Source organism: Mustela nigripes, chromosome 9 (genome assembly GCF_022355385.1).
Source record: "Mustela nigripes isolate SB6536 chromosome 9, MUSNIG.SB6536, whole genome shotgun sequence".
Lineage (NCBI taxonomy): Eukaryota > Metazoa > Chordata > Mammalia > Carnivora > Mustelidae > Mustela > Mustela nigripes.
In genome coordinates, this window is record NC_081565.1 from 59,563,184 (window position 1) to 59,575,764 (window position 12,581).

The following is a 12,581-nucleotide window of genomic DNA, read 5'->3' on the forward strand; positions in this document are numbered from 1 at the left end:
TAGCAACCTCACCATTATTTAACAGCAAGTTGTGACAAAGGGAACTTCCCTGAGTCTATAGAGCAGAATTTTAGTCCGGTTGGTAAGGAAAAATGTACCGCACAGACTACACTAAAAGATAAGTGGCCAGAAGTTACCCAACGTAAGTTAATTTCATAGTAATCATTTTATATTTATGAAAAATAGAAATGAATAAAAGCATTTTGTCAAATTCCAAATGTCTTTGATCTAACTAATTTGGCTTTCAGGTTGGCCTACTTTTTCTTCTTTTAAAGAAAATATTCTTGGAAACATGGCTTACAAAGGTGCTTCATAAAATGTATGCACTATTACTAGCTTCATATATTAATGTATCATCTGTTTAAGGTTTAATGAGAAATAATTCAGTCATCACATGGTTGTCAACTGCAGTGGTAAAGATTTAAACTTGTATAGTGCTTTACAGTTTACTGAAGACATTTGAATGTTTTATTTAAGTCTCAAAATAACCCTGTAAGATAGGTACTCGTGCCATTTATGGGTGAATAAAGTGAGGCTCAGAGAGACAGCCTAGCCACAATCATAAAGCTGATACTAAGAATAGCTGTAATAATGACTGGAGGTGTGGGGGCTTACTAGTTGCTGCTCAAGGGCATTGCACACAGTAATTGATGGACTCTTCACAAGGAGGGTATTTCTCATTTTTATGGCTAAGGAAGGTTCGACACAAGTTAACATAGCCTGGCCACACAAGAGCAAAGCCAGAGAGGAAAGATTTGACCGCCGGCAGTCTGGCTCTAACGCCATATGTTAAACCATGACTTATATGAACTCTGATTTGCTGGTCAGACCAGGACATTTGTTTTTCCCCCTAGGACAATTGATAAACCATTAAGAACTCAAGGACAAGTAAGAATAGACAGAACTGGCCTAGACAATCCTTAGAATGAGGAGTCATTTGGCACATATGCAGTAAAAGATCATGGAGCAATAAGACCGGTAGTTTGTCGTGAGAATTCAGATGAGAGGTAAAAGGAGAGGTTTCCCAGAGCCCAGCATTGTCACCCACCATTATATAAAAAAGGAAAATGAGGCTTGAAGCAATTAAGTAATTTTCACTTGTCCGACAACACATAGCCAAAAAGATTGAAAACCTTAATTTAAACATAGAGACTGGAAAGATCATTCAACCTGCTTTGGGTTTTCTATGGTAAATTAATTTGATTAAAAAAATATATACCTAAATGATCATAGCAAATATATATACATATATATAAAATATGAAGTTATGCAAGGAATGACATTCATCATTAAATTCTGAGAAAGATTTTGACCTCCTAGTTATATAATGAGTTTGAAAATGCTAATACATTCTGCTAATACAAAAAGCCTGGCTGAATTTGAAGAGGGACCACTACAAACACTGGAGCTCGCCTTCCCAAATAATTATATGGAGCTGGGTCCCCCTTGGTGATAACATATTAAATAAAATTAGTAAAACTTTACTTAATATAATTAAAACTCTGAAGGTTAGATTTAACCTATCTAATTAAATCTAATATACTGGGAAAACATAGCTTACTTTATAAGTAGTCAGAGCATTTGCAGATACATTGATTCTGAAGTTATTTATTTTTCTATTAATTTAATAGTCTATTTCAAAAAATGTATTTTGAGCTTAACTTCAAGCTTGAGTCAGATAGGCAAAGCATAGTGTAAACTTTAATTTTATCCATATAAAGCTGATCTATACCCCAAAACATTTTTTTTCTATTTCAAGCAAGTTCTTTCAGTTCATGTAATTTGGTTGGTTTCAATTTGTAGAGTACATCTTAGCTCCCCATTTCACTTTTCATGTCTGTGTCATCTTTTTTTCCCCCTTATTCTCCCATGATATTAGAATAAGAATCATTACTATACTTGTAAAGAAAAGAACTTTTGAAAAAAGAAGTATATTTTCTATAAACAGTATTTGGTCACATGACTGCTGGTTTGAAGAAAGGAGAAAATGCTGGATTGAGATTGAGAGTTGAAAGTTATAGGAGGGTGCCTGGGTGGCTGAGTTGGTTAAGATATTGCCTTCTCTTCAAGTCATGATCCTGGAGTCCTAGAGATGAGTCCCACCTCAGCCTCTCTGTTCAGCAGGGGGTCTGCTTCTCCTTCTGACCCTTACCCCTTCATGCTCTCTCTCTGAAGTAAATGAATTAATTAAATATAAAAAAAAAAGAAATTTATCAGAGAGACGGGATCCCAATGTTTTGACTGCTTGATTTAGGGGACATACATGTTCTCAAAAGCCACATAAGCCACCCACTTCCACTTTTCAATGGAAAAAGAACTCAGTGATAAAACAGCAGAGATTTAAAAAAAAAAAAAAAATCCAGGGAATTTATATGTACATTTGCTTAAGCAATAATTTCTAAATATGCCTTACATACTATAAAAATTATGGACTAATTAAGACCATATAATGGGGGAAATGGAACTAATCAGAGAGGTCAGGAAAGGCTTCAATTGGAAAGTAAAAAGTGAGTTGTTATTTTACGGAAGAGAGGAGTTAACTTTGGACTTGTGAAAGTGACAGAAGGTTCTAGGCAAATGGAACAGGATGATTAAGGGTTTAATGACAGAATAGACCAAAGTAAATAAATTCAAGAAACTGAAAGCCTATCAGAGTTCAAAGGGCATGGAGAGATGGAGTCAGGCAAGATTCTGCTGAGTCTTATGAGACTTTGTGGCCTTTCTACTAAGTCCACTGAAATGTTTTTAAACTGGAAAGGATACAATCAATTGTCTATTGCAAAATGAAAATTTCAGAGATTGGACTAGAGGCAGTTAAGTTCAAAGATGAGAGAAAGTCAGAGGACAAAGGTAGTATGAGACATGGAAAGAGGCAGAAGTGGTGGCTGCAGGGATAGGAAGAAGCAAATGGACTATGGATAGAGTTTGGAAGTAATAGGACTTGGTGACGCTTTGGATATGAGAGAGGGAAAGAGTTAAAGCAAATCGTCAGTGATAACACCTAGTTTTATAGCAAATGGATCATGGTACAATGGTGGAAGACTTATTTTGGAGGCATATCCTTAGTTTTGTTTTAACCACAGTAAATTTAAAGTGGTTTTGTGACATAGACCTGAAGATATGGAGTTGGAATTAGATAAACCTCTAGAGTTCAGAGAGAGCATTCTGGAATGAAGATATGAATCTGAAGATAATTTGCATCTAGGTGATAACTGATACCCTGAGCTAGAATGAGACTGTGTAGGAAGAAGAGGGAATAAAGAGAAGTCCTTGGCCTGATCTTCAGGGATTCTCCCATTTAATAGTAAGGTAGTAGGTAATAGATTCTGTTAAAGAAATAAGGTTAATGTGGTAAGAAATGTTAAGTGGAAAACCAGGAGAATTGGGTACAGAGAAATGGCTGAGAATGTTTAATGGAGGGTCTCATTAACATTTTCAAATTCTGCTAAGAGATCACATAAGACAAAGGTCAAAACTCTTCTTTGGTACAGTCCTATCAAAGTCACTTAGGATGCTGGCGAGGGCAGTGAGGTGGACTAATGAGGTAGAAGCTAGAATATTATTGACTGGAAAGTCAGAGGAAGATGAGGTAATGGAGAACAGCAAGAAACACAGGTCTCCCCAGAATTCGGGTAGTAAGTAGAATAGACCAAGAAAGATGACGAGTGGGATGTGGTTTGTTCATTTTTTAAATGTTAGGTATTTATACAGGGTTGGAAACTAATAGAATTCAAAGGGGAGGGAGAAGTTGAAATAGATGGGTGGGGGGTAATGACGCATAGTCAACTTCCTCAGAGAGCTGATGATGGCAACCAATTCAAGAAAGTGATTGGCCTTCATGAATAGAGCCAGCCCCTCAACTGTACCCAAAGGACAGGCTATGGTTACATATAGATGCAAGTAAACTTATAGTTTGGTAGGTGGAAGATGAAAGAGTTCTAGTCTGAGTGTTTTTATTTTCTCTTTAAATAGACATAAAGCTGTCTCCCAGTGGGGAGGTAAAGATGTCTAAGGTTTATGACCAGGGGAGAGAGTCTGAAAAACTTGTACAGAATGGAAGGATGAGTAACTGAAGAAGTTGTGGTGGGATGGCCAGGCAGCATTGAAGGCCCGAAGTTGCTGAATATGAATTTACAAAATCATTGTTCCCTGTACATAATTTCTCAAGCCCTATGCAGCTCCTTGGCTTCAGGCACAGAGAAGGGCAATTACAGATTTTAGGTAATGTAGAGTGGGAGATGTGGGCTCTAGCAGAGAAGAATCAAAGATCTAAGAGCCTTGGGTAATGCATGGTGCTCTTTGGAGCTTGAAATTACCAAGGATGATGGCAGAGTTTGGGAGAAAAGGAAGACCACTGACTCTGGTGGGGGGAAAAGAGGGAAGAGGAGAGAGAGAGAGAGAGAGAGAGAAGGAAGGAAAGAAAGAAGGAAGGAAAGAAAAAGGGGGTTTCTGAAGAGCTTTGTAAATGGCAAAAATCAGTGAGAGAAGATCATGATAATATAATAATAATATAGTTGAAATGTATGAACTTCAGAAAAAGAGGCACTTGTTTATTGGCTTGCTTTATGTTTTTAGGTTAAGGGGGAGGGAAAAATACCTGAAAGAAGCAACAGTGAGCCAGGAGGGAAACCCGAGGCCCTCCATCTGAGGTTGGCTGGGTGGGGGAGGGGCATGAATACACAGACCCACATTAAAAGCTGTAAGGGAAGCAGGGTTGTCAGGGGAAAACTAAGTTTCAGAAAAGGCAACAATTTGGGTTTTTGAAAAGCCATGGTTGCAGAGAACATGGCTGAAATGTGTGGATATAGTTCCAGGCTGGACTGTCTTATAATATGCGGTTCCAAGTTCCTCATGCAACATTTTTTTCAATGCGAGAGCTGCTTTGATGCGGCTTTACTTTGACTGCTCTAGATGAATGCTTTGGACATCAGGAGACAGAAAAGCCATGCACATCCAGCTACACTGTTAATTACTTGCTATGGGGAAGGCTGTTCAATTCTTATCCCAGCCACAAGTTAAATGAACAGTTAGAGAGTACAGAAGAAAATAATGGATTTTTTTTTTTTTCTGTACAAGAATAGCAACTCAAGTATGAAAGCAGAAGAAAAATTAATAGAATTCATCATCTTAACCTTGATTTCCAAGATTCAAAAAGAGGACAATGGGAGCTCTTGATAATGTGTAGTATCATTACTTTAGGTGGAGAGAAGCAGTCCTCATTTAATGCAATTGGTAGTGAAAAGCAGGTGTTCCCTGATGAGTGTGTTTATCAAGTACATCTGCAGTATTATGTTGTGTGCTCAGTTGCAGCCCCTGTCATTCTTCTCCAGGCTCATTTAACATGATGGACTTGTTTGACAAATCCTTCAGGTGGTAGGAGGGTAGGAAGAGGAGGAAGCTTACTCTGGATTATGAAGTAAAAGATACTGGCCTCTCTCGCACACACCCCAACTCTTCCTTCTTACCCTCCTTGATCATCATGATTATTGGTGGGAAAGAAAATGATTGGGTCGGTGATGTGATTCTGGGAGTCTGTTGATTAGTTGCTCAGACGGCACCATGGAGAGAATGTTCTAGTATAGTTGTCTGGTTTGACCTGAATTCTTGATTAAGGAGAAAAAAATGTTTCACAAGCCCCTGAACTTGCATCTCAGGGAATGTCACTGAGTCCTACTTGAAAAACGTAGTTCAGGTGCATTTCTCCCACGATGATGGTCAGTACTAACAATAGTACCTTCAATCAGTTTGGCGTGACTTGTCACACACTGTGCTTTCATTTTTCATAGCGTACAACTGAGATTAAGGGATGTTAAATGATCTGCCCAAGATCATACAGCAAATTAGTGACAGAGCTTCAAATTGTGGGCCAGATGTATCTCCAGATGCCACATTCTTCACCAAAATACTCTAAAATAACACTGTTCAATATCATGAAAGCAACATGTGAAACCTTAGATTTTTTAGTGACTATAGCAAAAAGGACAAAGAAATAGGTAAAGTTAGTTTTAACAGCCTATTTTTACATAATATATCTATAATATTATCATTTAGCATATGGTCACTATTAAAAATTTATTGCCGGGATAGCTTACATTTACTTTTCATACATAGTTTTAAAAATCCAATGTCTTTAATACTGTGAACACATTTCAGTTCAGATGAGCCACATGTCTGGCTAGTGGCTACCATATTGGACAGTGCAGCTCTAGACTCTGCTTATGGAAACTGAGTCCTTTATCACAGGGTTTTACTGAGTTTATTGCAGGTTTTGTTTTGATGGGAGTAGAAAGAGGCCTTCCTGTATGTGCTACTTGTCTCTGTGATATAACTCAGTGCAAGGTTGGTGCTGTCCATCCTGTGGTCTCTTCTCTTCCCTTTCTTCTTTTCTAAAAGTGTGTGTGCACATATGTGTATATGTTCATTTTTACAAGTCTCCACAAAATAATGGAGTTTTAAAAGTATTTTATAATACAGAGTAATGAAACAAAAAAAGAGCCAGACTATTGCCAAGGTTAAGATATATATATATAGATATATCTATATATATATATCTATCTTGGGTCATAATTTAATTTCTCTGGATTTGCCTTTTTTGTTTACTGTCCTTATACAGTTTTTCAGAGAGCAAAATGATATTATACATTTAATATATTATTTTTAATTAATATAGTATAATATAGTATACATTTAATATAATTCCTGAGAGGAAGCAATTGATGTGGTAGCCATTATACACCTATGTTTAGAGTTCTTATATAGTTACTACCAAAGATCAGGCAGAGTTACAAACCATGAATACAAGAGCAGGATATGCAGTTTGTGGAAATTGCAAAACCATTTTTCAAATAGCCTATATCTACTTGTGAATAGGTACCTTTATACTTAGTAAAATTTTGGTTGACTGTTCTTAATGAGAGTATTCAATTACTTTTGCTCTTCTTATACATTCATTTTTTGAGATCTATTTTTGAAGGCCCTCAGATAGTGGTTGTCTCCAAATTTCTGCAGTATTTATCTTGAGGTTTGCAACTTGATGGGTAGAAAACAATTATATTATTATATAACTGTTATGAAATTATAGATAATTTTATGTATTTAATTTCTTATTCAAATAAAAAGTATTTTGGGAGTATATAAATGAAATCATTGTCATCATCTGGACATTTGTATGAGCTAAGAGTAATTTTTACTATGCCGTTTCTTTAAAAAACAAATCCTTATAAATTGATGTCACAGAAAATACTTGGTTTGGTAGCTGGTAATGTTGGATTTCAGTGTACTAAACTTGTATGTGCCCAGCACCAGGGTCTTAACAAACTGTTTCTGCTCTGTTTACGATACCTAATAAAGAGCAGTCAACCATGGTGGTATTAACCATACAAAATCTTTGAGGTCACACATAATGGTCTACCCATGTTATTTTTAAAATTGAACAAACAGGTGGCTATTCCTCATTAATGGGCAAGTCACTCCGTATCCATAATTTGCCTTCATTCTCAATCACTGGTCTGTGGAAGATTTAAGGACATATCCATATTCTTTTTCCTTTGATCTGACCTTATTTTTGTCTGTCCATTCTTGTGCAGAGGTTACTACATAATAATTGTGCCTTTGAAGAAATCTCGTGGGAAATTTATCAAGCCATGGGAGAGTCCAGATGAGATGGAGTTAGATGAGGTAACTATGTGTTTGTTGGCTATGTCTTTCATTAGTTACTTAATTTATTAAACATACTCTTCCTCTGTATGGAAGGAAGTCTAATCCAGGTGCTGACTTATGGCTGGCTGGTCAGCTATTGGATGATTCAGTGCTATGGAGCTGGTAACCTCTAGGGATCCCAACAAAGAACTTTTTGCTTTAATTAAAAGACATTTAGCTGCAGTAAATCTTACAACGGGTCTAATCTTTGCTGGTTTTAATATTTTGCCCCTTGCCTCTTGTAAGACATGATGCAAGGTGTGGAAGTTGAAGTGAATTGTGAGCAAAGACTTAATCATCATTGTTATGAACTCCAAGGTCTGCTTCATTAGTGTAGTTTTAGCTGAAGCTGTTATAAGTGCTAACTCGCGATTTGCACCAGAATTCAACATCTGACCTGCTATGCGTTCTTGACCAGTTTCTCACAGAATTACACTGATTAGCATGTTTGCCTTATTCTATATTTTGTGGTATTTCAGAATCAAATATGCATTCAACCTCAGGGACAAAAAAAAAAAAAAAAAGAAAAGAAAAGAAACACATTCCCAATTCTGAGCCAAGAAAGAAATATAGAACAAAAACCAGAGCACACACTAAATAGTATGATTTTAATTTCTGAAATCTTACAACAATAGTAGGTGCATTTTAATTAATACTCTTTTTGCAAAAAAATAAGTTTTTTTGCAAATTAATACATAGTAGGAAGAATAAGCCCTATGTATTATATATTTTATTTAGATGGGAAAACTGATCAGAAATGTTAAGCCATATCCCCAAAGGTCCAAGCAAGTTAATGGCTGTGGTTCACTCAAATACAGGAGAAACTTTGCTATTTTAACATGATGCTGGTTTGAATCACTTCAGAAAGCAAATTAAAAGGTCCCCATTTGGGGACATATGAGATTTTTATTTGGGGACATATAACCTAAGCTACATCTTATAGCCCAACTTGTTGTATCCAAGTATTTTCTCCACCTTAAATTAGTGCAAACACAGCAAGAGAAAGTAGAAATTCCTTAGCTGCCGTACAGGGAAGAGATGTTTATTTCATCCATGTCTGCACTACGGAGACTGTGATCTGATATATGAGGGCTGTTAGCTTCTTTCGGCAGACATACACCCTCTCTAGACACATGGTTCATCTTCACCCACTTCATTTATCTGAGTTAAACTTGATTGAGTTCATAAGGGGAGATGAGTTCAAGGTTAGAATTATGTTTTTATTTCAGTATTTTATGATTACATAAGCATTGGAGGGGTATAATTTGGGATAAAATTTCAATAATGTCAATTAATTTATGTTATAATTTTTTCTGTTAATAAAGCAGGAACAAAATCATTTGAACAATATGAACAAAATCATTCCTATGTTAGAGGAATAGTAATCTCCCATCTGAATGTGAAATGTCAACTGATCTTTTGAGAATTTTTTTTAAAGATTTTTATCTATCTAATAGAGGGACAGAGAATGAGTGAGAGAAAGAGAGAGAGAGAGAAGGGGTAGGAGGAAGGGCAGAGGGCGAAGCAGACTCCCCACTGAGCAGGGAGCCCAAAGTGGGGTTTGATCCTGGGACTCCAGCCATTTAACCTGAGCTGAAGGCAGCCATTTAACCAACTGAGCTACCCAGGTACCCCCCCCCTTTTAAATTTAAATTCAATTAGCCAAAGTATAATACATCATTAGTTTTTGATAGTCAGTGATTTATTAGTTGAGTATATCCCCCAGTGCTCATCATATCATGTTCCCTCTTTATATGTGATCCTTTTGTAAAATTTCGAAGTAAGGCATGCTTTTACTTGAAACTGACTAATCAGTTAATTTTGAGATTGATATTACTTACTATTTTAATCAGCTCTTGAATAAATTACTGAATTTAAATGTAAAGGTAACTTGTAGAATCTATGAATCTTTCCTCATGTTAAAAGCAAGAAACAGAGCGCCTGGGTGGCTCAGTGGGTTAAGCCTCTGCCTTTGGCTCAGGTCATGATCTCAGTGTTCTGGGATTCAGTCCTGTGTCATACTCCCCCCAACCCCCCCACGCCCCATGGTGCTCCCTACTCAGCAGGGAGCCTGCTTCCCTCTCTCTCTCTGCCTCCCTCTCTGCATATTTGTGATCTTTGTCTGTCAAATAAATAAATAAAATCTTAAAAAAAAAAAAGAAAAAGCAAAAAACGAGTTACCAAAGAAGTAAGATCCAATCCAAAAATGATGTCAAATACTTTTAAATAATAACCTTTTCCTAGAAGTAGAACCATTTGCTAGCAATAGGAAGCGGATTCTTTTTTATAGCCAGGTTTTAACCTCCAAAATGCACGGCAATGCTAATGGATTAAAGTATAGAGCTATATGACATTGAACTTTCCTGCAATTAAATTCTATGGGTCTGTGCTGCTGATTCCCATAACAAAGGGCCATTTTAATCATCCCACAAGTTGTGGTGCATTAATCTGTATAATAGTTTGATAAAGAACATTTATTAATTCAAAATTTTGGGGTCAGGATGGGTTGTTTCCCACTTTTCTTACCAATATAATTGAGACCACATTGTAGAATTAATGGTGAAAGAAATAAGATATGCATTGACTGGAAAATGAAAATTATTTCTGATAAAAAACTAAAGCCCTTGATATATCTTTTGGAATTACCTCCAATACATTTTGTAGCTATTGTGTAGGGGAACAAATGAAACTAGGCTATGGCCTCACTTTATGCTTACTCATCCAGTTTCTGATCCCTACAGACATTTTTCCCCCTATCATGGCTAATAAAAGCATTGTTGTAATTTTATCTTTAGCTTGGTACTGCCAGCTTTGACAAAGCAGTGTTTCTTTCTTAAATGAATTTGACCAAGTGATTTTTTAGAAAGACCTATAATTCAAATCATTTAAACTATATCATCGAATATAATGGTGGCCTAAGGGGATTTCCACATGTATGCTTCACATCTAGGCCCATAAAAAATGGAAAGAGGCTTCCTAAACAGAGTTACTCTCAATATTATCTTCTGAGCTCATTCATCTTTTGTCTGAAGATAATCTCCACATAATAAATTCATGCACTGGAACTTCTGTTGTCAAGGTCAGACTGGGCAGAGCAGACGTTCATAGTCAAACTGAATTTTGGACAGAATGACTCAGAAAATATTAGTTATATTTAATTCAGGGCAGGTCTTATACTATATTATATCATAAGCTTTTTGTTGCCTTTACTTCAAAGGCTTGCTGCTAAATGATGTGGTCATTTGTATTTGTAACTTCAACATACTGGGTAGCTTTGGTGTCATCTAAGCATGCTTGACCAATGTAAAGTATAACCCAGAAAGCATCCTGCAGAAATTAGAGCAACCTATAGGGGCAGAGTTGATATTCCAGGTTTGACCTTAAGGAATGGCCACATTACATCTAAGGAGCACCAAAAAATCCAAATATTTTATTCTAAGGTACTTCCTCTAAGTCTTCTAAAGAAACCTTAGCAAAAAGGTACTTGTGGGGATGACAGTGATGTGGATGAATTATGACAGTTGCATACGTGTGAAATATGGATAAAATCAAGGTAGGGTTTGATCAGTGAAGTGGAAGAGGGGAACATAGTAACATAAACAACTGATGGTAAATATTTCTGATTTAACCAACTTCAAAAAGCTGTTCAGCTCATCTGTAGTACATTTATCCTTAAAGTAATGGCTCATTGTTTACTACATATCAATAATAATATTCATAATGACTTTTCCAATATACTGTTAAATATTTTGTATCAGAATTTTTAAAAAATAACATGTTATAGTTCATGTAATTTTCATTGCATCAATAAACTCAAAATTAAAGGAAATATTAGAGCATTATAAATTGAATTCAAAACAATGTGGGCACAGATGACCTGTATAACCCAAAGAGTGTTCACATGTTTGATTTGCATTTGGCCAGCTGAATGCATTTATAATCCTGTATAGTATGCCATCAGGTTCCCAACATAAGGATTTAACGTTTGCTGTATGTAGACTCTGCAGCCATTATCACAGAAGCCTGGCCTTGGGAGCTAAGCAAATATCACTCCTTTGGTTTTTGATCTGTGATTCCACTTATATAACAAGAGTAGCAAATAATTTCACCATAATGTTCCCATTAGTACCTTAACTTTATTTATTGAGTCAAAGACAATTTTCAACAACAAAAAAAAAAGTATCATGGACTGCTGTAAACCTTTTCCCTGGTTACGCCTTGTGAAATACCAATATATTTAAGGGAAGAAGACAAAGCTAACTTCAACATTACTTTGAAATCATTTATCATGAAATACCACTAATATAACTTTCTAATGAAAAAGGTGAAGGCCAAACAGGAATATTGAAACATAAGTTCTACCTTTTTCTTTTAAAGATACATGAAGGATTTTTGTGTACATGTGTATGTTTGTTTTCTTCAGGGTAATATTAAACTTAATGTTTATCTACCCTGCCTCTTTCACCTGGGAAGAAAATTCAACGTCTCCAAGGAACTATCAGCTCCAGAAAAGTTAATGTGACTATAAATGGGAGGAATAAACAAAAAGGTTATTTAAGGAGCTAAGAAACCAAGTCAAGCCACAAATTATTAAATGAGTGACAATGTCTATTTAAAATAAGTTTCAATTAAAACTTGGTCATTGGATTCTATTTCTGGTGATTTGAGGGAATTTGTATTGTATAAATGATCTCATTACTAAAAAGCCTCTAACCTCTCCCCAAATTGATCATAACTGATGGCTTCAAATGAGGTTACTATTTGTTTGATAAGTAGCAGTAATAAAGCCTGCATGGCAGGCTTTTGTGAATCAAGCTGACTTTTTATTTAGGTTATAATGCACTCTTGCCCTTTGAGAAGATTTCATTAGAGTAGACAATCAT

At 36.0% G+C, this 12,581-nt stretch overlaps 1 protein-coding gene across 34 annotated transcripts in view; it reads left to right on the top strand.

The window, feature by feature from the left end:
- Positions 1 to 12,581, top strand: part of PTPRD (protein tyrosine phosphatase receptor type D) — a 525,037-nt gene that overhangs the window by 376,437 nt on the left and 136,019 nt on the right. For all 34 annotated transcript variants that reach the window (XM_059411633.1, XM_059411644.1, XM_059411635.1 and 31 more), the window contains one exon: positions 7,587 to 7,677. In XM_059411633.1, coding sequence (XP_059267616.1) covers positions 7,587 to 7,677 — 91 coding nt within the window. The remainder of the gene's footprint in view (positions 1 to 7,586; positions 7,678 to 12,581) is intronic.